This window comes from Notothenia rossii (genome assembly GCF_949606895.1).
Source record: "Notothenia rossii genome assembly, chromosome: 12".
Lineage (NCBI taxonomy): Eukaryota > Metazoa > Chordata > Actinopteri > Perciformes > Nototheniidae > Notothenia > Notothenia rossii.
In genome coordinates, this window is record NC_136911.1 from 14,129,064 (window position 1) to 14,154,320 (window position 25,257).

Here is a 25,257-nt window from a genome sequence, read left to right on the forward strand (position 1 = left end):
TTGACTTGTAACAGAGTATTCCTACCCTGGTACTTCTACTTTTACTTTACTACAAGATCTGAGTACTTGTCCACGCCCTCTTCCATAACTCAACTACACATGTTGTGTAGACACTTGTGCACTAAGCACCTCACAGTGTGTGAGTGTGAATGAATACACAGCTATTGCTTATATTGTTTCATCAGTGTTTTACGTACTGGACATTGAATGCTATTTCTTTTGCAGCCTTACCTATTTGAACAGAAGCATACTACCCTCCCTTTCCCTTTAGACATGTCATGCAGTAACTAAACAGTGGATTTGAACAGACGTACTATATACTTTTTAAACATTTCTTTTACAGAGACATTTTATAATTGTACATGTAAGATGCATTAGAACATATTTATACAGTTTACCAATTAACAATCGAAGTGTCAAAATATGTGACTCCTTAAGTAAATCACTGCAATTCTTCTATTGTGTTCTGTCACTTCAAAAATATTCTGATAATGCATTTTGACGGACATCATTTTTAATATTTATTTAATAATGTATACTGTAGGTACTACAAATCTAGTGCCTTTTCAAGTAATGACAGTATTATACTGTTATAAAAACTACAACACATTTAGACATAGATACATTACCTTTAAATAAATATATTGTAGCTTTTATTACAGTATAATATTCTGTCATTGTTAAAATATATTAGAAATATAATATTAATATATTTTATATAGATTATAATAATATAATATACTGTAATAACAACTACAATATATTCATGATAATGTAATGTATTATGTACCTATATATGATTTCATTATATGTATTTGTTATGTACGTCTTTGCACATAACCAATGTGACCCACTTAGTAAAGATAGTATGAGTGTACTATATACATTGTTTTGGGGCAAATTCTACTCATTTATGCATAAAGGTTTCTAGGGTATGAAGAAATGAAGACAGACAGACACAAACATCTAATAAAGGTTATTTATTTCCAGTGTTTGTTGAGAAGGGCATTGCAAACCCATGTTTTGCTGGAAACAGGAAAGATGTTTACTGATCAGAAAACATTGTTTCATGCAGTTTTAAAGATAACTTGTTGTTTATTCTCCCAGGTTTTAAGCGCCCATACATTTGACTGCATACAAGGGGAGGGGGGGGGGGGGGGGGGGTTTGGAGTAAAACTATAATGAAACACAGACACTGACATACATCTCAAAGCTCCGCTTGATGTGAGTTTAACTAATAACAGGAAAGACCTCACAACAAAAAAACATCTCTGGAATGCCTGTGATTATTGTTTTTCCTAAAAAGGTTTTGTTTTTTCAACTGTGGGTAAAAACGCTCTTAAAAAATGAAAAAAAGAGGCACTTTTTCTTGTTGAGATAAAAAAAACGTGTAAAAACTTACTATAACTGGACAAAGTTTTGAAAAGAAAACTACTGTACCAAGCATTACATACTATAGTATCAGCATTTCATTACTGTTTGTCAGTTTTTATTTGATAAAACTATAATAATTCTCCAGTCCATCAAGCTAATATCTGGCTGTTGTGATTGTGCTGTGAAAAAAGAAACTTCCCACAGCACCCAGCTCAGAAAGCAGCCCTCAGTTACATCCACATACTTCAAGTACAGGCAACAAACACATACATATTGGTTTGAAAATGACAATATTGTCACAAAAAAACTAGTGTTAGTCCAAAGAGAATAATACATTCTTCATACCGCTTATAATAGGAAGCACTGAACCAAGATTCCATAAAAAAAGCTTCCTCCTGCATTCAGTTGGAGTCAAGTTGACCCTGTTGCTTTTCATAAGTCCATTTCTTCACCCCTTCTTAACAGTCACATTGGTAGGGTCCGATCTTGCAGGAGGAAGTTTTGTCCACGTCTGTTCCAGTATGGAGTTTCACACATAAACATCTCTTCAGCATTATTCCAGTAACAATCACATAAGCATATACACAGTATGTACAGTAGATACATAAAGTATACTTTGTAGAAAAAATATTGTGCAGTAACCTTAGCTAAAATACCTACATTCGTACATTTACACATTCATTCCGTTTTACACACCACCGTTTCACAGATACTGGTAGAACCGTGAGCGTACAACCTGTGCCCCGGACAGTTTGTGTGGGTGAGGGTCCGCCCCGAGGCTGGCTTTGTTTTTACTTTGCAGCCCGCTACCGTTCACCTGCTCCCCCGCTGGCGGCTGTACGCTCGGAGACTCAGACGGAGCAGGAGGTCTTTCAGAAGCTACTTCCTCCGGGAGGGCTTTAGGCGCGACCTCGACACTTGAATCCGATCCTCTACATCGCTCTCTTGTGATCCAGTTCTGGATGGAGAAGTCCTGAGAGGAACATCTGGGCTTGAGGCGGTCCAGAGCGGACAGATCGGCGGTCTGGTCCACCCCCCCCTGCTCCCTCCAGTCGTTGATGACCGCCAGCTCTGCGAAGTCCCTCTGCCCGCCCATGGTGTGTCTCCGGCGGATGTTCTTCTTCTTCCCTCGAGCCTCCGTGCCTCGGTTCTTCTGGGTGAACATGTCGTCCGCAGATGTGCGTAGCCTCAACTTGAGCCGCTCGGTGATTTTTACGTGCCAGGCTGGTTCGGCGCGTTCCGACTCGCTGCGTGAAGACGAGCTGAGGCTGCTTGTCGACCGGCCTTTCTTCATCACCTCCAGAACTCGAGAGAGCCTGGTGGAAGACTCCGACCTGCTCTCGCTACGCTCCCCACTTCCAGAAACACCCTCCACCGAGGACTCACTGTCTGTTTTCTGTCTCAGGGACCACCTTCTGGAGAGCGTGTCGCACTCGATCATCCTCTGCGACGGGAAGAGGCGTCGTGCTTCCATTTTCGGCGCGGCGCTCCCCTCTGCTGCTCCACTTCCTCTCGCTTCACTCTTGTCTTCTGGGCAGGGCGTGGATTGGCTGCTGCCTCCGCTCGGGGCGAACACCGGGAAGTCACTCTCGCTGTCCGTCTCCATGGGCCGCCCCTCGCTGATGAGCTCACTGCGCTCGTCGTCGGCCTCCTCCCCACACTGCAGCTCCGGACTGAGGATGCTGGACTCGGCTCCGGTCAAGAACGTGATGGAGGAAGTGGTGGAGTAGTCGGAGGTGATGGAGCTCACCTCTGCGCCCGCGGACGCCCCTTGACTTGAAGCCAGTCCGACACTCGCTCCCGCAGGAAGATCAGGAGATGCTCCAGTCCACCTTTTGGGCCTCGAGCGGGACAGAGACACTCCAGAACTCGTGGTCCCGGAGGTGTTCTCATCAAGCCAGGACGGGGGGTCCGACACAGAGGAGGACTTCCTCTGAGGAGCTGTTTGGGGGCCTGAGATCTTTGGGGAAGGTGAGGGTCTGGGTGGAGTCTTCTCCTTCAGGAACAAGGAGTTTCTGTGCTCTCTCTTGGCTTTAGGTGTGATCTCCACAGCTCTCCCGTTCTCTTTCCTCTCCTCTGGTTGCTTAGCGTTGGGTTTTGCGTTGGGGCTAGGACGACTGTCGCTCAGTACCTCAATCTGGAGGTGGTTCGGATTCTGTCCAGTGATTTCCTTCTTGGTAAAAACTGAATCCAGATCGTCATCTGAGCTGCTATGCTGCGGCTTCTCCTTTGATTTCTTTCTTTTGCGGCTGGCTGCAGCAAAGATGGAGGAGACCAGGAGCTCTCGGCTGCACTGGTCCTTCCCTGAGCCCCAGGAACCCTGCGGAAAGAAGAAGACACCATTTGAGTACATGAGTATTTCTGATGCTGAGAGAACGAAGACCCCTTCACCCCTGGCTAAAAACCTGTACTCCATCTGCTCCCGTGATGCAACACAAACCAGAGAAGTGGACAGACAGAGAGAGGAACATTAGCAGGTGTCATTAACAGGAAGCACATTATTGTTTCCATTCCAGCCTTAATGGAGAAGCAGCAGAAGCAGCAGCATGGACTGAGGCATTCCTACGCAAGCCTGGGCTCTCGCATGACTTGTTTAAAAGCTGAAGGAAAGCAGCCACAAACAAAGCCGAGCAGTGATGAAAGGCTCGCTTTAGATAATGACATCATCTTAAACATTGATTTTGTCTCTTCATGAACGACTGCTGCACAATCCTGAGCTCTTCAGGAGTGTTAAGTTCAATGTGTCATGAAGCAGAACAAAGGATTCATCATTTCAAATGGGAGATCTCACTAAGCCCTGATGGTATTCACCCATTCATATTGTTTTGATATATCCTTTAGGAGTGAATTTCTGCTTGCAACCTGATACTATAGATCTAAATGAAGTGGTGCTCACATTATTGAGGAATTACATTTGAAAAAGCTAAACAGAAACACTCCCAGTCAAATCTATACTGGATCCTCTAGATAGAAGAGCCACTGTCAGCAGTTTTCATTTGGACTATTCCTTTAGTAGAAAGTATTTCCAATCAAAAACATGCAGAAACTAGTTATTTCCCGCCTAGGAGGAGCAATCTTTTGAGCAGGCCACGAGGCAAACAGAAACGTACTTGCTATCAGTGACATGTCTAATTTGAGGTATGCCAATTTGAATTGTGAACTATAGCATTATGATAGAAAAAAGACAACGCTTGTTTGTGTAGATAGCTGTTGCTTCTAACTTCTTAAATGCATGTATGCACCACCATTCTTTTTCAAATGATTATATTAGGGTAGAAGCAGAAAGGTCGTATAACTACGCTCGGCGCATTAGCCAAAACCATCTGCATTGGGCCAAGACAAAGCACAGGAGGTAAGACGTATTTTGTGTGTGAAAAAACTGTTTAAATGTAGTTTTTTTTTAAGCTGATCTTGTCTGGCATTCTCTCCTGCTTGTCACCTACCTCCTGTCATCCTACACACAGTGGCCTGAGAGGGTTAACACAGTGCACACACACTCACCTTTGATTTCGCTGAGTCACTAGTGGGTGAATCTGTGGGTAAAAGAGAGAAAGAGAAGGACATGTTAGATGATTTCAAAACCAAGATGGCCACATGTACAAGGTGCAACGGGGGGGGAATGAATCAGGGAGGAGAAGAAAGGGAAAGAGAACAATGTTGATGAGAAGGGGGGTGAAAACACAGCAGACGAGACGCGTGGGCACACACACACACACACACACGAGCAGACGACAGGCCATGCTTCACACAGGGCAGATGAGCTCTACGTTACACTCAGGTCCACATCTACATGTGACGTTCTTCCACAACACACGCCAAGTAAAGATAGTTATAAACTGTTCTTATGTTTCTTAGTGATACTGAGTGCAACTTTAGCGACGAACACGTACAGTTGAACAATGAGGCAGATAATGTTACATGCAACACAAGGATGGTGATGGTGAAGGATATCCAGGTATGCAGACGTGAACCCAATTGTAACATGTATACATTGCTGGGAAACATCTGAAACCACTTCTAGAAAAGGCTGAGTGTTGTGTACAAATGTAAGTTTAGTGTGCCTGCTCAAATACGTTTAACTTTTTTAAAATTTCATTTACATTTTCACCTAAAAAGACTTTTTCTGTAACAAAAGTATGTGAAAACCATATCATCCTCCAAAAAGGAAACTTTACAGTACGGTATTCATCTGATCTAAAAGGTTTATCTAGGTAGAATTAGCCTGACAATAAACTCTTCAATTTAACTGAAAACATTTGGATCATCACATTTATTATGTGTCATGTTAGACTCTAAAGTGTGTCAACATCTTGATATGAATAAGTCACTGAAAACCAAGTTACGCATGTGTACACTATAGAAACTATACAAAACCCTTGATTTCTTGCTTTTTAAGCTGAAAGTGAGATGAGCTGCAATGACAACAACGACACAGTGATGACAGAGACGGCAATGGAGGAAACCAAAATATAGCAGTGACAATAATAAGTGACAGGGGGGTCACAGAGGGGCTAGCTATATGAAAAGAGGGGACACTACATGAGAGAGAGAGTGTCAGCAAGGAAAACCTAAGATCAGTCCTCACCTGCTCTGTAATCATATCTACTTCCTCTCATCCTGCTAGCTAAAATTTGTTTTTCTTTGTTTGTGTGACATAGCCGAGCCCCCCTATACACCCCTTACAATACAGATGACGGCACAATATGCAAGTGCACACTGACTGGAGACGTAGGAACCATACCATGCTATCTCTCCTGTTGGCGAGCTTGCGAGACAGTAAGGAGAGACAGCGGAGAGACAGTGGCACCGGCCTTTGTTAGGTATAACTGATAGAAAACCCACAACACCGGAGACTGCACAGTACCGTGTAGCCGCTCCGATTCATCTTTTCCTCACGGTTTCTTTCTTTATTGCTTTTTTTCTTTCTGACTTTGGCACTTAACCGAACTGCGGGTTCCTGCAGACTAGGCAGCTACACTGCGGGCAACAATCCTCCTTCTTCCTACAGTTCCAGCTGTCCATCACGGACATTATAGAGTCCATCAGTGTCATCATGGTGTGATAGACTCCTCCCACTTGGCCTGTGTCAAGATCAGTATGTGTGAATGCTGGGAAAGCCTTTAGGACACCCGACAGAGCCTCACTAGAGACAGAGGAATCAGAGGTCGCCTTTCAGTGTAAAACCATCTATTTCTGACGTGGGAAAGAACATACCTTATAAGTGCAACAGTAGGCAGGAAAAAGGGAGGGAGAAAAAACAGCCCGGTTGTGGAGTTTAACTAAAACGGGTGTTAAAGGGATAGGGGGAATAAAAAAGAAAAATCTAAATATGTTAAATATCGAGTAGGGGGGACAGATCTCTTAAAGCAAATGAGGAAGCAAAACAATTTATTGCATCCTTTTAACTCTTATTGATGCAAGTAAATTGCCCACTGAAACCCACACAGGCATTTGGACTCATGGTTAGCCATAGACATTTCTATCTAATGGCAACAGCCAAAGAAGCAAAAGAGGAGGCGTGGCCTAGGGAAGAAGCAGCGTTATCATCAACATTTGTAACTGGGTTACACACCGTTCCTTGTTTGACTCAGCAGAGAAAAGGGCAGAGAAAGGTGAACCCACCAAAGAGTCGGTCTGCCAAAGGCAGCACGTTACCTGATACTTCACCCTGCGAGGTGCCCGTACGGCCGATGTTGGTGAGCAGGTGGTCGATGTTGGGGACGGGCTGAGACTCCACCGCGCTCCCATAATGGGACATAGTCTGAAACACAGTGAGGACCAGATTCACAAGAACGTTGAAGAGAGATTTGTAGCCCTAAACGTTTGTGTTAACGAGTTGCTTTAAAGGCCCCCTTTTATGACAAATTGAAAGCTACAGACCCAGGATCAGCACTTCTCTAACAGGGCTGAAATAGAGGGGTATGAGGCATGGCTAGAATGGGTGATCTTTTTGGTATTCTGAGCAAAACACTTCATAGACATGTCTCTTATATATCTAAGACCTATAATATATGCCTAGAAATAGTATAATAGGAGACTTTTAATAAAATGCTATAATATCATCTGTATGTAAGACCAATTAAAAACATGTTAGTTTTATTCCAGAAGCCATAAGAACTGGGAGAAGCTGCAGTACAAAAGCTGGCGTTTCCCCTTAGTGTTGGAATTGCTGTTCAGCGATAGATTGGCTGTTAAATCGTGTTTATTTAAAATGTTCTTACATGATGATATCTTGTAGATGGTTTTTCTATATTGTGTTTGCAAACTCATATGTGTACGATTGCAATCATGTATTTAGAATTGAATTCAGCTCTAAAAAGAGGACATCAAAAAAGAATTGGCAGTGAAGCCTGAACCCACCGCTGGATCTTCATTTCCTTCTTCAGTGAAAAACCAGTGATACTATAGGAAAGAAAAGAAGCATTACAATGACCTTTTCTCTGTTTTACATGTGCATATGTGGTTTAATGTCTATAATAGCTGTTAATGCTCACATTCTGAATGAGGGCCTCCACTATCCTGTACTGGTCGGGCATGTGTGTCACCATATGTGTCATGTTGTCCTCTGTGGTGCGCACCAGCGTGGGACCAAACACGATGGCAAGGTTTCTTGGTTCCATCTAAAATACAATAAAACCATTTTAATCATGAACTTTCAATTGCTCTCATCAAAACATAATAAGTACATGTATAAAGTTATATAACTACCTTATTCTTGTCTGAGTTGTCAGCCACAGTTTTGAGATGAGCTGAGAGGAACTTGAGGGTCTCGTAATGATGATCCGGCAACTCATGAAGCTGTTCAAAAAAACAGAGAAATGATGCAATAAGCAGAGAAAGATAAAGAAACACAAAACGATGTTGCATTTCATGAGGACTTTGACTATGAAGACTTCCGAAGCTTTACTCCAAATGCAAACAAAACTAATAAATAAGTCTAACTGTAACCCTAAGAATAAAAAAAGGGATAATGTATAATAATAATAATAATAATAATAATAATAATAGCACAACATGTATTGTCAAAGCAACTCACCAGCCTCTTTAGCACTTTGAGTCTCTCCACTGGGTCTACTGTTCGGTTGGCTTCTATAAAATCTCCGTACCTATCTGCACACAGAAATGAAAAGAATAGGCGGGAGGTGGATTGAAATGCATTCACAGATGTACTGGTTTGTAGTTCTTATTTATGACCACTAGGTGGCATGCACTACAAGGAAAAAAGCAACTTACCATTAGTGAATAATGGCTCTGGAAGTTTACGGAAGAAGGACTTCAACAAACTGCTGATCACATTCAGGTCCCTCCATTTCTGTAAAACATGAGAGACATATTAGATGTAAGATGATTTCTAAGCACACAAGAATAGAAGAATAGGTCACCCCCCCCCCCCTACATTTGTATCAGTCCCAGACACATTACAGGCACCACTGTCGAATATGAAACTCCAAGGTGAGTTTAAATAAAGCAACAAAGGTCGATGGACCACTCACATCATCCTGGATATCGATATCGTTCATGCCCTTGTTATTGAGCTCCTCCTGCATGTGTGAGATTGCTGCGTTGTTTCCAGGCACTCTGTATATGCCGGTGTACTCCAACCCCCGGTCCTCCACCAGGTTACAACACACCTCCACGATCAGGGGCACAAACTACAATGCAGAGGAATAAAAAGAGTCTTTACCTTATTGCATATAACGCCTCATCTGAAAATAAAGAGATAGGATTTGTTCAAGTCATTGCAGACCTTGTTGTTCAGCGCAGGAGGACAATCGTCCAGCCTCACTCCAAACGTGACTCCTGGAGACGGTTTCTTCTCAAAAGGTTTCCTCATCAGCCCCGGGATGCCCTTCCTCCATGTCCCTTTGTCCTTAGGAGGGCTTGTGTCATCTGAGTGCACAGAGAAACACACAGTACAATAAGTATGACATTTATACTATTGTTACTTTTAAATGTAAGATATTTGGTGGGTGTCAAATATATCTAATTGTTTGATTTTCATACCTTTGTGCATGTTCTTCCTCTCCTGCTCAGATTTGGGTGTGGTTGGGCTTGTTGCTTTGGTGTCCCCCTTCCCTCCCAGCAGTGTGTGTCTGATGCTCAGTGACTGGCGTGAAGGTTTGGGTGATGCCTCTGTCTTGCTTCCTGTCGGGCTGGGTACGACATGAACACACAATTAGCTTTCCAATTGTTGCTAACTTATCCAGTCATGTGTTAAGTTCACTTGAACTTTCTCCACTTCCTTTCTTTATGTGACCTCCCTTGCCCCCTTACCTCATCAAGGTGTTGTACTCTTTGATCTTCCTGCTGATGAGGTCATGGCTGGTGAACACTGCATTCTATAAAAAGAAGAAAATTAGAGATAAGAAAAGGGTGAAGAGTAGGGCTGCTCGATTAAAAGAAATGTGAACAGTATGTTTTTAACAGTGGACTGCCATGAACTTTTAGTATAATTCAACTGAAAAACGAAAACAAAAAATATTTAAAAAATAATAATTAAAAATAATAAAAATAAAAATAATCGTTTTATTTAGATTATGTTGTTTTCATAATCGTTGCAAGCCAAAATCGTCCGACAAAGGACACAATATGTGACGCTAAAGGCATCGTGTGCATCAGTTCCTCCCCTCTCTAACGGGACATAACAGACCTTAATATAACCTGCTGCTATCAGGTGACACAGGTAGGACTATCTCCTATAGAGAGGGTAAATATGGGCTTATATTTCCAAAATGGCTATTTTTTAACCCAGTGGCGAATATAGCAAGATATATCATAATACAGTGTATTCACAGTATATGCTTAGTATTGTTATGACAGGTCTTACTGTGAATGTCAACAGCAGTGTATCAAATGAACAAAAAAACAATGGGCCCTGTGCAAGATAGGGAACAGCTTCTTATCCAATTTCTAAATCCATGAGAAAAACCCTTTTTATTTCAGTCACAGACACAAAAAGGGAACCATGTGGGATATAGTAATATGCTAAAAATAAATGTCCTGCTACAGCAAAGTGGGTCAGGATTTAAAAAATGGGAGGAGGCCAAGATGATGTAACCATCATTGTAGGGCAAGAGGACAATTACACTGAGGGTGATGTCACCCTGTCAGGTTATAAAACAGGTTTTTAGACATGGACAGCACGGTGCATAAAGACCCTTACCCTTATTCAATTATCGACCAATGACATGATGATTAATATACTTTCAGTTGATTTGGGCATATATTCATACTATAAATTCATTCATACTTCATTCATATAAAAGGATTATAATTAGAGATGTCCCGATTCCATCACGTGATCGGAGCAGATCACGTGATTTTCAAAAGATCGGAATCGGGAGGAAAAAAATCGGGGATCGGGATTTCAAAAAAAAATTTAAATACTTTTTTTTACATTTTGTATTCAATGCTACAAAACAAAAAAGACCATGTTCAAGTCTTAAAGTCATCCTGAGGCCTTAGTTTTGGTTTCAAATGACAGAACATCATGTATGTGTTGCTTCTTTGGGGCTTGTTTTCATAGACCTGGTTGCTTATTTCTCTCAAATCTGGCAACAGAGTGGGCAGGGCGCAGTGTCTAATTGTAGCAGTAAGCTAACGAGTACTGAAAGCTTTATTTTGTTTTGATCCAATGCTGCACAACTGAACTGATCCAATGCTGCTGTGAAAGAAAGAAGCTATATCCATGTTGGATAGAATATCCAATTTAAATAAAAAAAATAACCTTAAGGGACAACTTGAATGCTTTTTTTTCTCTTAATAAATTGCATAAAGATCGGATCGGGAAAAATCGGTATCGGCAAATTGTCCAAATCAAATGATCGGAATCGGATCGGGAGCAAAAAAAGGTGATCGGGACATCCCTAATTATAATTGACATTTTGAATATTCTTTGACTTTTAAATCACTCTCAGATGCAATTTAGCAATTCATCTGCTTGTATGTGTGGTTCTTGCGGTTCTCCTCTCACCTCCTCATCCAGGTTGCTGTTCTCCTGTATGACTCTGATCCAGGCCAGCATGTCCTCCCGGTCCTCGGCCTGGAACAGGTACTCGCAGTCGGACGTGGTCAGCCTTAGCACGTTCTTTCTCTTCGTGTCGCTGTACGAGATGTCAATCAGACAGGCCTTGATGCTGATTGGCAGGGGCTCGTCCACTGTTTGGCAGTTGGCATGAGCCTGCCCCTCCTTTTTGTCTTTGTACAGGCAGAGGTAGGGACCTCTCAACACGGCGTACATCTGTTTCCATGGACGCATACCTCCTCCAACGCGCTGCAGAAATAGGTCATGAAGAGGAAACACATTTACAAAACAAAGTGGAGGCAATTTCTGTAAACATTTGTATTGTTGGCATCATAACACACAATCACTGCCTTTAAGAGACCTCATACAAGGAGGACAAACTGGTGCAATCGTTGAAACATACAGTACAGAAAATAAAAAAGTCAGACAGAAGATCAGCGAGTCCTTGAAAGGGTGCTTTCTGTGTCAGTGTGTGAGTAGTGTGATGCATTGTCTAAACAGAGACGGTCCACACCTTGCCCTTATCTGTGTTCAGCTGTTTGAAATGCATAAAACCCTCCTTGGTGGCGTCACAGAAGATGTCTGATGAAGAGTCCCTCCTTGAACCCGAATCTTCGGATGACCTGTCCAACGCCTGGGATGGATAAGAAAATAATGTAAGCCTAGAAAACATACCAAAGACTAAAGTGTTCTGTTGGATACATCCAAGTATGGAGAGAAAGAATGATGTCATCACCAGCGTTTTAATTAAGGATTGACAGTAGAATTGTCCATGCTATTTAGGTGGATTTCAATACAGAGAAACAGTCAATATAATAATAATAATAATAATAATAATAATAATAATAATAATAATAATAATAATAAATCCATGCCTTTTTTCCAATAACATATTAATATTTCAATGTGAGAAGTTTTATCTTCTGGGTGTGAACTAATGAGCTGATAAACGTTCAAACCAGGATATACAGATAGACCTCTCGTATGGCAGGTGGCCACCTTAGCTGGCACTAAGCAAACTAATGCTAGATTAAAAGAAAAGGGACTGAACTCACCTTCCTAAGATTTTTCAGACCAGGTATCAAGCCCCTCCTAAATGGAAAAGAAGAGGTTAAGTTATTTAAAGAGTGTTATTTCCACAATCAAGCCTTTATTCATATTTGGGTCAACGCTGTTGTGGGTTACCCTTTGCTTTCTTCCCGGTAGTTATCGAGGCCTTCATCATATGACTTGGACCGCTCTGTTTTAGTACCAGAATCTGACTCGATGATTGTGAGACGTAGAGAATCTATTAAAGGAGGAGTAGGACATTATTTGTAACTGTTTCCAATTGATTCGGCCATGTCAATAATTGTTATACGCCTCATTTTGCTGCTTTGACATGAACATACCTTGGTCATGTGACAGCTGGCGTCGAATGAAAGGGGCCGGAACGGTTGGGCTGGGAGGGATGGTGGTGATGACGGGCGTTGTGGATATAACAGCGGAGGCAGGAATGTGTGTACTGTCCTGGTCAGTACTTGGACTCGATGGTTCATCTGAGGATGGAAAGATTATGATTTTGGTACAGCGCAAGAAAAGGGCAAATTCACAAAATATTTGCAGCTTTTTTTGCTAAAGCTATAAAAATAAGACAAAGACATTTTGTTATTCTCCCAAAAAAATCTTTGTTTTTGGCTGCATCTATTAAGGGGTGTATGCTAAACTCATCTATTTTGGGATGTAGTGACAGTAATATTACGCAGGAGTGCTATACAAATTCAAATGAACATCATTTCAAAAATATTTGAAAGAGTTGCATATCCCAGTTTCCAAAGTCAACGAGGACAAAGCACTATCATTCCACTGGTTCATTGGCTCACATCACAATAAACACTTGCTTATGTTTTGGGTTTCAAAACGCGCTTATTATGTTTATTTGATGCAAGCCAGAAAACCATTGGAATGATAAAATGTTGTCCTCCTTGATTTTGAAAACTGGAAAATGCTTCCCTTTTCACATTTGTCTACCAGTACCCGAGTGTGACTTCCCAAGCTATCGGCATATCAATAGCTAGCTAACCAGTTTGTGATGCTAGCACAAAAAAGAAGGGAAACAAATCAATGGTTCCCGACTAGCAAACCCACTTTGTGCTATTTCTCCAGTTTGTAGAAGCACATTAGAGTGGCATGAACTCTTATACATTTGTGTCATAAATTCAGCTGCAATGTTTCATGTAAATAAAATCATCTAAAAACAAAGTCTAATTAATCTCTACTTGAATAAACATTGCAGCAGATAGTAATAAAACGTTATGATAATGGTGCATGCTGGGGGGGGAAGTAAGGCAGACAGACGTGCAGTCAGCAAGTAGAGAGGTGTTTCTGTTCCGATAAGCTGGAACACACCTTCCCTTTAAACACACACAGGTAGTCAGCTAACATTACATCACAGTCACAGCTGTGTCATAACTTCTGATATGTAATATCAGCAAGATGGCAAGCCCTAAAAACAAATGAAGAGAAGCAATGAATCATATCTGTGACAGTGGTGACTGTAAAACAAAAAGAAGGCAAAACCTAATGTAACATTAGCACTACTAACAATCCTTTAGTACAGCAGTGCAGCACTTCCTTCATACCTTATTTAATCAAACAATTATATATGTTGTTATAAACTGCCCTCAACACAAAAAACAAACTGAAAAAAGTCAATCAGAAAATAAAAGAAGACTCATTTCTATCCATTGATGCAAATCTTAACATTTCCGTGCAACAACTTTAAATGGCACATCTGATCTGCTTGTTAGTTTGGTAAAAACCGCTGCTGTCAAATTTCTCTCAAAGTCAAGTCCCATGAAACTGCACACCTCATTTTCTGCCCTGGCTGGCAGATGCCTATTCCATGTAATCACTTATTTATATATATATATATATATATATATATATATATATATATCCTATTTCTTGGAAAACGGCAGAGTAAATCATGTACAATTACAATTTCTTGTTAGTTAAGGGGATCAAAGTTGACTGGGCCTCAAATTGAAAATGCAGATCTATAAATCAAATAGTTATTGACTTTTTGCATAGAGGTAGAAGAAGAGACCCATCCCACTCCCATATCTTTTCCTTTATGTTGTACAAAGTGTTCTTTGCTTATTTTCTTGAAATTCCTTATACCTCGTGTTTCCTTGCTAACCGCATTCAGAGTGGGAAGCAAATAAGGAATGCCATTGTAGAAAAAACAACTTACTTCTACTTATATACTATACTTACTTATACTTATATACTTACTTGTAAACTTGTTTTTAATTGTGCATAGTATTGTGCAATAGATACAACTTTAAATATCGACAGTAAGGAAAGCTTTGCTTAGCATAAAGAGTGGAACACAGAGAAGCAGTTAGACTAACTACTGTAGGTTGCAAAGTATTTCTTTGAAGAGCACAGTGACTTTCTGGCATCCTTTCTGAGAGCACACTTAGCTAAGGAATAGTAAAAAGGAAGAGTACAGCTAAAAACCACAAGTAGAAGCACAATTTGAAGTTTTTTTTTAAACATTTGTACGTAAACAAACAAGAAGATGGGTTTTAATAACTCTGATTTAGAGGTTTCTTTTAGGGGGATGTTTTTTTAATTATGTACCGAGACATTCTAGCTGTTCTTTATACTTATAAACAACATATTGACATTAACTGTTGGCAAAAACACATTTCCCAGAATGACTATTCCTCAAAGGTTTGCCGATATAATGTATACAACACTTCACTTGACCACAGAAAAAATGGGAAGTGCTGATGTTGTAATCTGATCTAATCATTATCTAAATTTAGAGAACTTAAAAGCGAGAGCAGAGGCGTGTTTGTGTTTACATAGGGAAATAGTGCTGGAAATGAATCTCCAGGTTCAGGGCCACAAACACAAGTTAGATGGTGATGATGCCTTTGCTTTGTGATGAATGTATTTAGTTTTCTTAGGAAAAACACCACAAATCGCCAATTTCTCATTTGGGAGTATGTGACATTTTGCACAAACAAGCTGTACACGTTGTCATCTGTTCCCAGTACAACATGTTTGGCAGACAGCTAATGTGCAGCAGTTGTTCCACTTATTGTTTGGGACTTTATGAAATCTAATTGAAGCTGCAGGAATGCTCTTATTTCTCCACCATGTCACAGTTCATTAGGGACAATGTTCTTGGGTTTCTTTTGCTGTACTATTCAGGGAGAAATATGAGACATTTCAGCAAGGGGGTGGGGGGTGTAGTGAGTTGGAGAGCAGCTCTGTGTATGAGTGTGTGTGTGTGTGTGTGTGTGTGTGTGTGTGTGTGTGTGTGTGTGTGTGTGAGTGTGTGTGTGTGTGTGTGTGTGTGTGTGTGTGTGTGTGTGTGTGTGTGTGTGTGTGTGTGTGTGTGTGTGTGTGTGTGTGTGTGTGTGTGTGTGTGTGTGTGTGTGTGCTGCTCTACTCAGATGCCAAAGGGGTGGTTTGAATATGTCATGCTCGCCCACAGTACAGTATAATGCTGTCATATAATCAAACACCTGACTCCATGTCACCCTGAGTTCAAAATGTCGCAAGGAATTCATTAATTTGAGCATTTGAATACCCAAATAACATGGTCTGCTGTGTCTGTAAACACAGTAAAGTCAGTATGCCTAAATCACACTGCCTTGATGACCTTTGACAAGTGGTTTCAAGGCAACAGTGTTGTTTTTTTGTAAAAAAAAAAAAAAGAAGCACCTTTCTAAAATCAAACACTGTTTTAAAAAGTAAACAAAATTCTGCGGTATTTTAAACAGTTTGTGACATTTCGACACAAGATGTGTCCTTGTAGTATGATAAGTAAGGCCACAATGACATAGCTCAAACTTTATTTTCATGCATTCTTTTTGAATGAATTGACCAACCCTTGAAGCATTAGGGGGCCTGAGGTCATTTTTGTGTATTTTGGGTTCTATGGAGAGAGGAGTGCTTACTGTAGAAAACAGGGATATATTAAAAGTACAACCACATTGAAGTCCGACCCACTAATATTTGATGGAAATACCAGATAGCCGCCTTAGAACTGTTAAGTTTACAGCGTGCTCGACCAATAAAAGCCTTGAGAATGTCCTCCTTTTAAACTGCATCTATCCGAACTTCCTCTAACATGCTTTGAACATAATACACACGGACACACCCTCTTCTTTGCCACTGCAGCTGAGTTATTCTCTCTTTCAAATGCTACAAGCATCAGAGCATGTCAAACCCATCATTGCATTTTTTAAATATAAATCTATCCTATGAAAATAATGCCCGCTTTTCATCTACTGTTCATACGGGCTGGGTATCATTTTAGTTTTTTTCACACCAGTACCTTTTTTTATAATAGAACTGAAAATAAAATAAAAATATTTTTACACAAAACCGTTTTCTTTCCCAGTAACAAAATAAGCCAAACGTTGCACAATCAGTCTTAAGTGTCCTGATTTGCATCTACAGCATTTCCTGATTTAGATAAGGAAACGTCACATCAACGCGTAAACAGGATTAGGATCTGACCAAGCAACTTTCAATAGTTGATCCACACATTCTGGTCAGTTGTTAAGACCGTACTGGATTACAATTGGCTAAAGATTCTTTGGTTAAAGAGAGAGCCAAGACTTCTTGCATAAAACTTGCATTTGTTTCACAGGACAATCATTTTACTGGTGTTGCTATATAAAGAGGAAGCATTTAAAAATAAGGTTAGAGCAGTCTTACCTATGAATGGGATAGAATCCAGGGAGTCATCCAAGTTGTTGGAGCCAGACTTATGTCGTGTGTCTCCCAGCCTTCTGAGATGCATCTCCCTAAAGCTGTCATTTGATGTCCAGCATATAGCTCCATCGGCAGAGCCTGCCTTCACCAATGGTGGTGACTTGTGTGTCACTCCTCCCTGCTCATTAACAGCTAGTACATAGGATGGAGGGCGGATGTGGGGATGTCCGGAGTTTTTGTCTCTTCTTAAAACAACGACTGTTGCATCTAGGCCTTGTACGCCCTCTGCCAGACTGCCATTAGTCCGTATAAGAGCGCCGGTGGAGCTGGAGATTTCTCTGACTTTTGGCTTTTGAGTCACAGCTCCATTAGTGGTGGAGAAACCAGAAGAAGAAGAAGCAACATCTAAACTTGGTTGCTGTCTCTGCATGGGCAGTTTAGAGGAAGTACCAGAGCAAGAGGAGGACCTGGCTGCCAACCCAGCCTCTAACCTGCTCTCTAGTTTCAGACTGTCAGCCCTGTCTCTGAGCTGCAGGTGCAGAGGCGAGGAGTAGCCCAGGTGGTTGGCCATGATGTTAGCTCTTTGGTCTTTAAGAGGGTCTGTGGTCTTGGTGGAGGATAAGGCAGCTGAAGGGTCTAAGATAGAGTTTTTGACAGGCAGACGTGACGGTCTCATTATGACACCGTCCGTCCTTGATGGCAGTACAGAATCCAATGTACCTTTAGTAAACACAGGAACAGCTAAAGAGGAGTTGGATAATCCACCTTCTCGCCCTTCTTCCCCCTGTCCAGTGAGACTCCTGTTTAGATGAGGTAAAGCTCTTCCTCCTGTTCCCTGCCTGCTAGCTCTGGCATCCTCTCCCCGACACAGCAACAACCGGTCCTCCAACCCTACTCTATCTCCAAACACTGCCAAGCCACCTGGTTCTCCAGACTGCTGCCCCAGGTAGTCACAAGACCTCGCCCGAGGTTTGTGCACTCCTGTGGGGCTTGAGAAAGGCAGAGCATCCTCGGAAGCACTCCTTGGCCAATTCCTGATTGGTCTTGACCGGTCTGCCCCATTCCCAAGCCTCTCTTGGGAAACGCTACGTAATGGAGTGACTGAAGTGCCCTGGCTATAAGAATCTACCTCGCGGTCATTGGAGGTGCTTTTCCTTCTCGCTTGGGAGCCCAGTTCCGCTCTTGGACTGGTGCTAGGAGGAGACTGTGTACGTTGCTGTGTGTAAGCGGAGCTGGAATTAGCAGCTGCCCGCAAGCTGTCCAAGCGTTCCTGTATGGTGCGGCAGCCATACGTGTGCAGCCTCTTGGCGTCAATATAGTCCTTATAAGTTGTGTAGTTTTTCCAGTCTATGTTCTGATGAGGAGAGAGGGAGGGGGCTGTGGGAGAGGGGGAGTATTGGTTGGCGCTGGGTGATATGGCAGGGGAGAACCTGTCCGGTGAGGCAGCGGCGGCCCGTACAGGTGGCGACAACGTGTCAGGATAGATCGGACCAGGTTTTGATGAAGGGGAGTGGCCTGAGCTTTCCGTGGGACGGGAAGAGGGGTACTGCAACTGTGCACCCCCAGGTATTGAGGGAATAAGGGGTCTTGGTTTAGCTGAGCCAGCATCCTTTGAAGGACTGTACCGATGTTCCTCTGTCCTGTGGCTAGGTCCAGCCCGAGACACCCAGGACCCCCTGTCAACTGGATCAGGAGGCATGGCTACTGTCCTCACATTGTCATTGCAGACACACGCCACTGTCTGAGACTTTGACGTCGGTTGGATTGTAGGCGATGGCGGAACAGGGATTTCAACCCTGGAGCTTTTCTCTTCCACTCCCCCTCTTCTTTCTGGTCCCTGAGCCGGACCTTGGGCGGTCTCAATGACTGCGGCGGGCTCTGATGTCTGAGCCATGCCCGCAGCCTTAACTTCTATTCGTGGGTAGCATATCGGAGGGGGCTCCGGGATGTTCTGGGCATTTCCGCTGTACGCATCATTTCCTTTGAGGTATGCATCCTGGGAATACGCCTGCAAGAGATTATAGGACATTATGTCACTTTGGTTGCTGAGAGGTTGGAAAGCTAAAGTAGATCAGATTAACTCCTGGCAGTACATCACACCCAACCACAGACAGGATACTATATATTTCACTTAAACACTTGTACTGAAAAGGTAGAGCTGTAGATCAGTATTTGAAAATATTCTGCAATAATCACAATTACTGCAAATTAAAATCCCAGAAAAGCAAAGACTGATCTATGTTGTTTCAGCATGGTCATTTTATTTCTTACATTTCCTGGTGAGGCAGTACAGTTTGACTTGGGCACAACGTCTTCTATTACTAACTGACTAAAGTTACTGCCATATCTCACATTATGTATAACTTTCCTCTGCCGCTACAGTATTCATCTTTTGTTAATAAATGTGGCCGCTCACATTTAAAAACAACAAACAATAGTAACCCACTTGTGTCATTTATTTACAAAAAGTCTCTGAGTGAACTGACGAGATTATCAGCCAAACAAACTGTTACTGCATTCCCTAAATAGAACTGTCAGGAACAACTGGTTTAATCTGGTATACAACAACAAAAACACAGCATGCTACAGCTCTCTAGAACCATTTCTCCAAATCAAACACAATCTCTTTCAGTAACAGTTTCTCAATCTTTTCCTCAGAGACCACAAACAAATGTTACATCATGCCATGATACAAATGAACTGCCCTGAGAAGTAACAGATGTGAAAGAGTGGGGAAAAGGGGATAGCCAGAAAAGCAAACAAGTAGAGAAAAAGATCCAGGAGTAAACCCTTGAATCCAGGAGTGAGGATTAAGCTGTTAGGGTTTACCCACCTTCCGTAGTGGAGAATGTGCCCTGAGGCATGAGGAGAGGCTGAACGGCGGACGCCTGTGTCTTCCTTTGCCCGCGAGCGCTACCTCTGTCAGCATCTCTCCACAACTCTACTGTCACTGTAGTAACTGAGGTACTTTCCTTGATTACAACTTGAAAAAAAATCGAGCTGCTTATTACCCTGCGCACTCTTCAATGAATGGCTGTTTTCATATTAAACACAATATATTTCCTCGTCCTTTCAGCGCAAGAGCTCTTGAGAAAATGAAAGAGAGAGAGTTGTGGTGTCGGACTTTAATCGATAGCACTCCACCTGAGGTGTCAGGTTACAGTTGCACTGACAGCAGCAGCAGCAGCCACTGTACATCTACAGCTTGGTGCCTCCCATTGGCTTTGTTAAAGTCATGCAGTCAAATAGAAGCCAATTTCCTCAAAAGAGAGCTCTGCTGACTTTCTCTTAAATTGCTATATTACGAGAAATACAACCAGAAAAAAGAACTTGCAAGTACTAAGTAAGCCGGGGGAGTTTATTTGGGGTTTAACGGGGTTTCCTAGCTTCTTCATTCGCTGAAATAGCGGGGCATCATCAGGAAAGGGAATTTAAAGGAAGGGGATTAGTGAGCGTAGGTTCCCATCTTACCAGAGCAGTGATATCCCTGGAAAACTGCAGTCCACAGGATAGAGAAGGGCAAGCAAAGAGAAAAACAGGGAATAAGAGGCGTAAACAGGTGAGCATAAGGAAATGAGAGGTATATCGCCATCGTTAGACTTCTCTGGTTTCAGGACATGCTAAAAATACACTCGCTGAACACAGGCATCACAGTCGGAGGAAGTAGAAGGATAAAGAATAGAGGTGAACTTCAGCAGGTCTGGTGTCCTTCTCAGACATGGAAATCCTCTGAGTTGGTCTTCGTTCCCATGATTTGCTCTTCTTACCGACCTCCACCAGTCAACATGAATGTTTTCTCTCACTCCCAACACACTCAGCATTTCTTTCCTTTGCACTGTCATTCTCACCTGCTCACTGTGGTACCTCCCCTCCCCCTCTCCTGCACACACGCTACGAGCTTCTTTCATCCTCTTATTCGTCTGTTAGACACTGCTTGATCCATCATATGCTCACTTTTGGGTGGGCATAACAGCACGCTTGCCTGATCTACACTGGCTTGCTTCCCTTGCTCACTCATGTCAACAGCGAGCTGAGAAGAGTCAGCTGACTGCAGCTGCACTCCCTCTGGTAGTGTGTGGGCTCAATGACTCCCAAAACACAGGAACACACAAACATGAACCCATTTAAAAACATAGACAGAGAAACTTCTATAAACACCACTATGTACACCCCTCCATTATGCTTAAATCAGGAAATACACACGGTTCTCCTTGTTTAAATATAGTTGAAAGGTTACACAGAGAAGCATTTAGGGTTTACTGTATATTGTTTATGACTTGATTGTGATTCACGACGATACGTCAACTGATAATTAAATCATACAAACAGTAACCCTTTATAGTCAGATCACATGTTTAATTCCACTATCCTCTATTTTACTTCAGGTTTGTGCAACAGTTTGGACCACTTTTTTCCATTGGAAGCCAGATTGAATGGAACTGATAAGTAAGAAAACAAGGTTTGACACATCAAAGATTGTCTTGATTTTGACTCATGTTTTCCTTTATGGGAAGAAAGAGCAAATTGCTTCATTTGACTCCCTCAGCCATGTGAGTGCTCAGACTAATTCCAAAACGCCAAAAGCAAGTTTCTGTGGTTTTTGGTGAGTTGCGGCAGAGCTAACAAGCTATGTGTGGAATTTAGCAAAACAGTGGGATCTGACTCAGTTCTCTGCTCCAAGAGAAATGTCCAAACGGAGGTGAATAACAAAGGTTGTTTGACGTAGCCTGGCGCTCTTTTATCGTCTGTGGGGCTCTGGACCCTGACTGATGGCGTGGGATGGCTGTTTGCATCACTCTTGGGGGGGGGGGAGGGGGGGGGGGGGGGGGGTTGTTGAGCTGTGGTATCCACTCTAGCTCGGCTCCTTGAGCATTTTTCTCACTTTTTTGGAAGCTCACATCAAAAATGTCGGTTTTGATGCTCCAGCTGAGATCCAATACAATACTATTATCTATAATGACCCCGAAGTATCCACGTTCTTAAATGGATGAACCCTGTGACTCAGTAAATATCAGGCCGCATTGTAACCGTGTTTTATATATTTACAATCATATAGTCTTCCACTCTTAACCACAGTGCTATCTAGTAATCTAATTCCAATGAAACACCTTCGGTTAACTTCAGCTTGTATCCAATAGAAGCGTATTAGCAATAGTATGGAAAGCCTGAAAAAGCTTGTTTTTACCAAATGAATCCAACGTGACTCAGAGGTTTTTTGTATCGCTTCAAGTTTCTCAGGCTACGCTTAAAGGAGTAGTTTCACATTTTTGAAAGATAAACATACACATCAATCTCATCTCTGTGTCTTAATATGAATTGACTACATTTGAGATTAGTTTAGCATATAGCCTGGAAACATGGGGAAAGCAGCTTGATAGGCTCCTTACCAATTATCATGTTATTTATATATTTTTAAACCTGTTAACAGGAATAAAACATGTGTATATTTGTAGGGGGTTTGACTGCTGCGTGCCGTGACTGTTTGCAACATTCCTAAAAGTTGTCGTCAGAGTGAGAAGGCAAAGTTGACAACATTTATCCTGCACAGCTCACAGCTCACTGACCATATCTGACATACCTGTGTTAAAGTAGAAGACACAGCACAGCAAAAAATTGTGGATGGACACATTGATTTCACTGAGAATGAGTTCAACCACGTGTTAAATAAACAATGTTTTTACCACTGTTCTGGTATTCAAACTGCTCTTGGTCATCATCTTTAATGCATAATTTCCTGCTGTATAGACGACAGGTCATTTTTAATCACACGTACAATATTTACTGATAAATGAATGCTTACCAGCTGCAAAATATCCTCATCCTTTGGCATCACACAGAGTTCCAGTGAGGCATCGCTAAAGGAGGAAAGGTTGTGTAGATTGGAAGAGATAAAGAGAGAGAAACAGTTTTCAGAACATGGCTCACACTGTGGAAATGCACGGCACTTTTCAAGAAACATCTGTAAATTATAACTGGAGTTTAATGAACTGTGAATGTGAACGTGTGCTTGTCAGAAATGAGGAAATTATTCTCTGTGGAAAATTGAAATGTGTTTTCCCCCAGAAGTTTCACAATGTCTCATTTTCTGTGTTGTTGCTCCACAGACGTGCAGGGCAGTGAGGAGATTAGACGGGGCATATTTCTCTTTATATAAACCAATACGATTAAATGTGGAATGCCACATTTCATACCTGTTCTGGATCAAGGCTATGACTTGCGAGTATGTCTTCCCAATGATGCTCTCTCCATTCACCTTCACAATCCGGTCCCCTGGGAAGAATTATAGAACACATTAGAAAGCTGCTGTCGACTGCAAACAGCAACATGACAACATGTGTTTCCGTATTCAGCTGCTCAGAAAAAAAGATCTTAAAACCTGATCAATATGTTTATTGACTGAGAAAACACTCTATAGCAGCTCCTTCCGGCCCAGATCAAAAGGAGAATACCAATACTTGTTTATTTGAATGACTTCATGTGAAGATCTATCTCCATTCAAGTTTTCTGATGGCCATCTTACAGGAAGAGAGGCGAGGTGAGTTTAGGAGAGATAATTATGGGAAAAAAGTGCACTCCCTTATCCCAGGAGAGGAGAGCAAACAGATAAAAGCAGACAGTTTACAGGGCAGGTCTGGGCCACTTAACATTTCCTGTAATACAGAGTGCTAATCTGGCAATAACGCTGACAAAGCCGCCAGCCGTCACCTCCATTTCAGAGAAACTGGAAGCAGCTGATTCACTTTTTCACTGGAAGGGAGCTTGTTCAAGTGTTTTTATACTCTCCGCTTAGAATAAGAAGTGATTCACAAATCAATAAGGGCAGAAACAAAGTAGGGAGACTTAGAAAAAACAGAATCAAGGGTAGGTTGGAATAACAGTGTGCATATTACACTTTGTTCAACCTCCCACGAAGGAGCCATCTGTTATTTTGTAACTCATATCTGTTTGGCCTGGCAGGTTACAAGGAAGTACCTACAGTACAAACGTGAAGAAATCTTGGCATCAAACGGCACTTTGAGATCAACTCTGAGACGGGCAGTTAATCATCAGATCAGCCGCTTTTATAGAAACCGTGCAATGTTTTCCATGGAGACTGTGCGTGTGCGTGTGTGTGTGTGTGTGTGTGTTTGTGTGTGTGTGTGTGTGTGTGTGTGTGTGTGTGTGTGCGTGTGTGTGTGTGTGTGTGTGTGTGTGTGTGTGTGTGTGTGTGTGTGTGTGTGTGTGTGTACCTGTACAGAGTCCAGCTCCGTGGGCGGGGCCTCCCTCCTTCACTTGCTTGACGAAAATGGTGTCCATTGGCTCCAGGCGGTTCCGCTGTCTCCCTGGCAACAAGAGAGCACATGCACCAAGGCGATTGGTCACACAGGGAGGAAGAGAAACAGCAGCAGAATCTGAACTAGATCACATTGAACTGGAACTGGAAGCAACAATGTGGTATATATTTTCTCCAACTTTTCCAACATGACAGTTTTCTTACACAAACACACGCTACAAATGAGATATTTTCTGGTTGTTAAGTGAACAAATCTGATAACTTGATGCAACAATGTGAAATGTTTACAGTATTTAGAGCATTTTGGCAGTTATATTTAGTTGTTTCTCATACTTTAGATTTTACTGTACCAAAAATTATACTGAGTTTTCTTGTAAAAACGGTGAGCCAAATGAATAAATGTCATGAGGTCAAAAAGAGGGTGTAACATTTTGTGTAAGAGCAACAGTCCAAAAGCCAGTTATACTAGGAAATGATCCTCGAATGCTCTAAAATGATTTTTGAATAATCAAAACAGATGCTTTTTTATTTTTTTAGACCTAGTAATTGTTTCATATCCTCACTGCTGTGAATTATTGCAAAATACCTTGAGGCGAATAGCTTCCAAGGTATTATGAAAGAACGATAGAAAACAAATGATTCCTCATCTCAAAATGTTCCTTTACGTCCCAAACACTGTATCAGGTTCTTCTTCTGTAGTCCTTTAGTACATCCATCCATTCACTCTGCAGTCAGATGTGTCCTGAGAGGTCCAAGTGTGCTAACAAGACTAAAGGCAGCCACAAGAGTTTGTTTTCGAGGAACACACGCCATGCCGTGTGCTGAGCAAGCTAGTGGAGTAAGTCCAGCTTATTAAGTCCAAGTT

General features: G+C 41.9%; 1 protein-coding gene across 4 annotated transcripts in view; it reads right to left on the reverse strand.

The window, feature by feature from the left end:
* Positions 1–965: 965 nt before the first annotated feature.
* The window catches only part of arhgap21a (Rho GTPase activating protein 21a), an 86,385-nt gene continuing 62,093 nt past the window's right edge, over positions 966–25,257 (reverse strand). For 2 of the 4 annotated variants that reach the window (XM_079661543.1, XM_079661541.1), the window contains 22 exons: positions 24,349–24,441; positions 23,311–23,389; positions 22,920–22,974; positions 20,591–20,614; positions 17,123–19,127; positions 12,790–12,936; positions 12,584–12,686; positions 12,454–12,490; positions 11,913–12,032; positions 11,348–11,647; positions 9,649–9,713; positions 9,379–9,527; positions 9,122–9,264; positions 8,868–9,026; positions 8,608–8,686; positions 8,411–8,484; positions 8,083–8,172; positions 7,869–7,994; positions 7,735–7,776; positions 7,030–7,135; positions 4,876–4,907; positions 966–3,694 (listed from right to left, as the gene is read on the reverse strand). In XM_079661543.1, the coding sequence (XP_079517669.1) occupies positions 2,078–3,694; positions 4,876–4,907; positions 7,030–7,135; positions 7,735–7,776; positions 7,869–7,994; positions 8,083–8,172; positions 8,411–8,484; positions 8,608–8,686; positions 8,868–9,026; positions 9,122–9,264; positions 9,379–9,527; positions 9,649–9,713; positions 11,348–11,647; positions 11,913–12,032; positions 12,454–12,490; positions 12,584–12,686; positions 12,790–12,936; positions 17,123–19,127; positions 20,591–20,614; positions 22,920–22,974; positions 23,311–23,389; positions 24,349–24,441 (5,645 nt within the window). In that variant the 3' untranslated portion in view covers positions 966–2,077. The remainder of the gene's footprint in view (positions 3,695–4,875; positions 4,908–7,029; positions 7,136–7,734; positions 7,777–7,868; positions 7,995–8,082; positions 8,173–8,410; positions 8,485–8,607; positions 8,687–8,867; positions 9,027–9,121; positions 9,265–9,378; positions 9,528–9,648; positions 9,714–11,347; positions 11,648–11,912; positions 12,033–12,453; positions 12,491–12,583; positions 12,687–12,789; positions 12,937–17,122; positions 19,128–20,590; positions 20,615–22,919; positions 22,975–23,310; positions 23,390–24,348; positions 24,442–25,257) is intronic. The other 2 variants (XM_079661544.1, XM_079661542.1) reach the window with 1 other exon arrangement.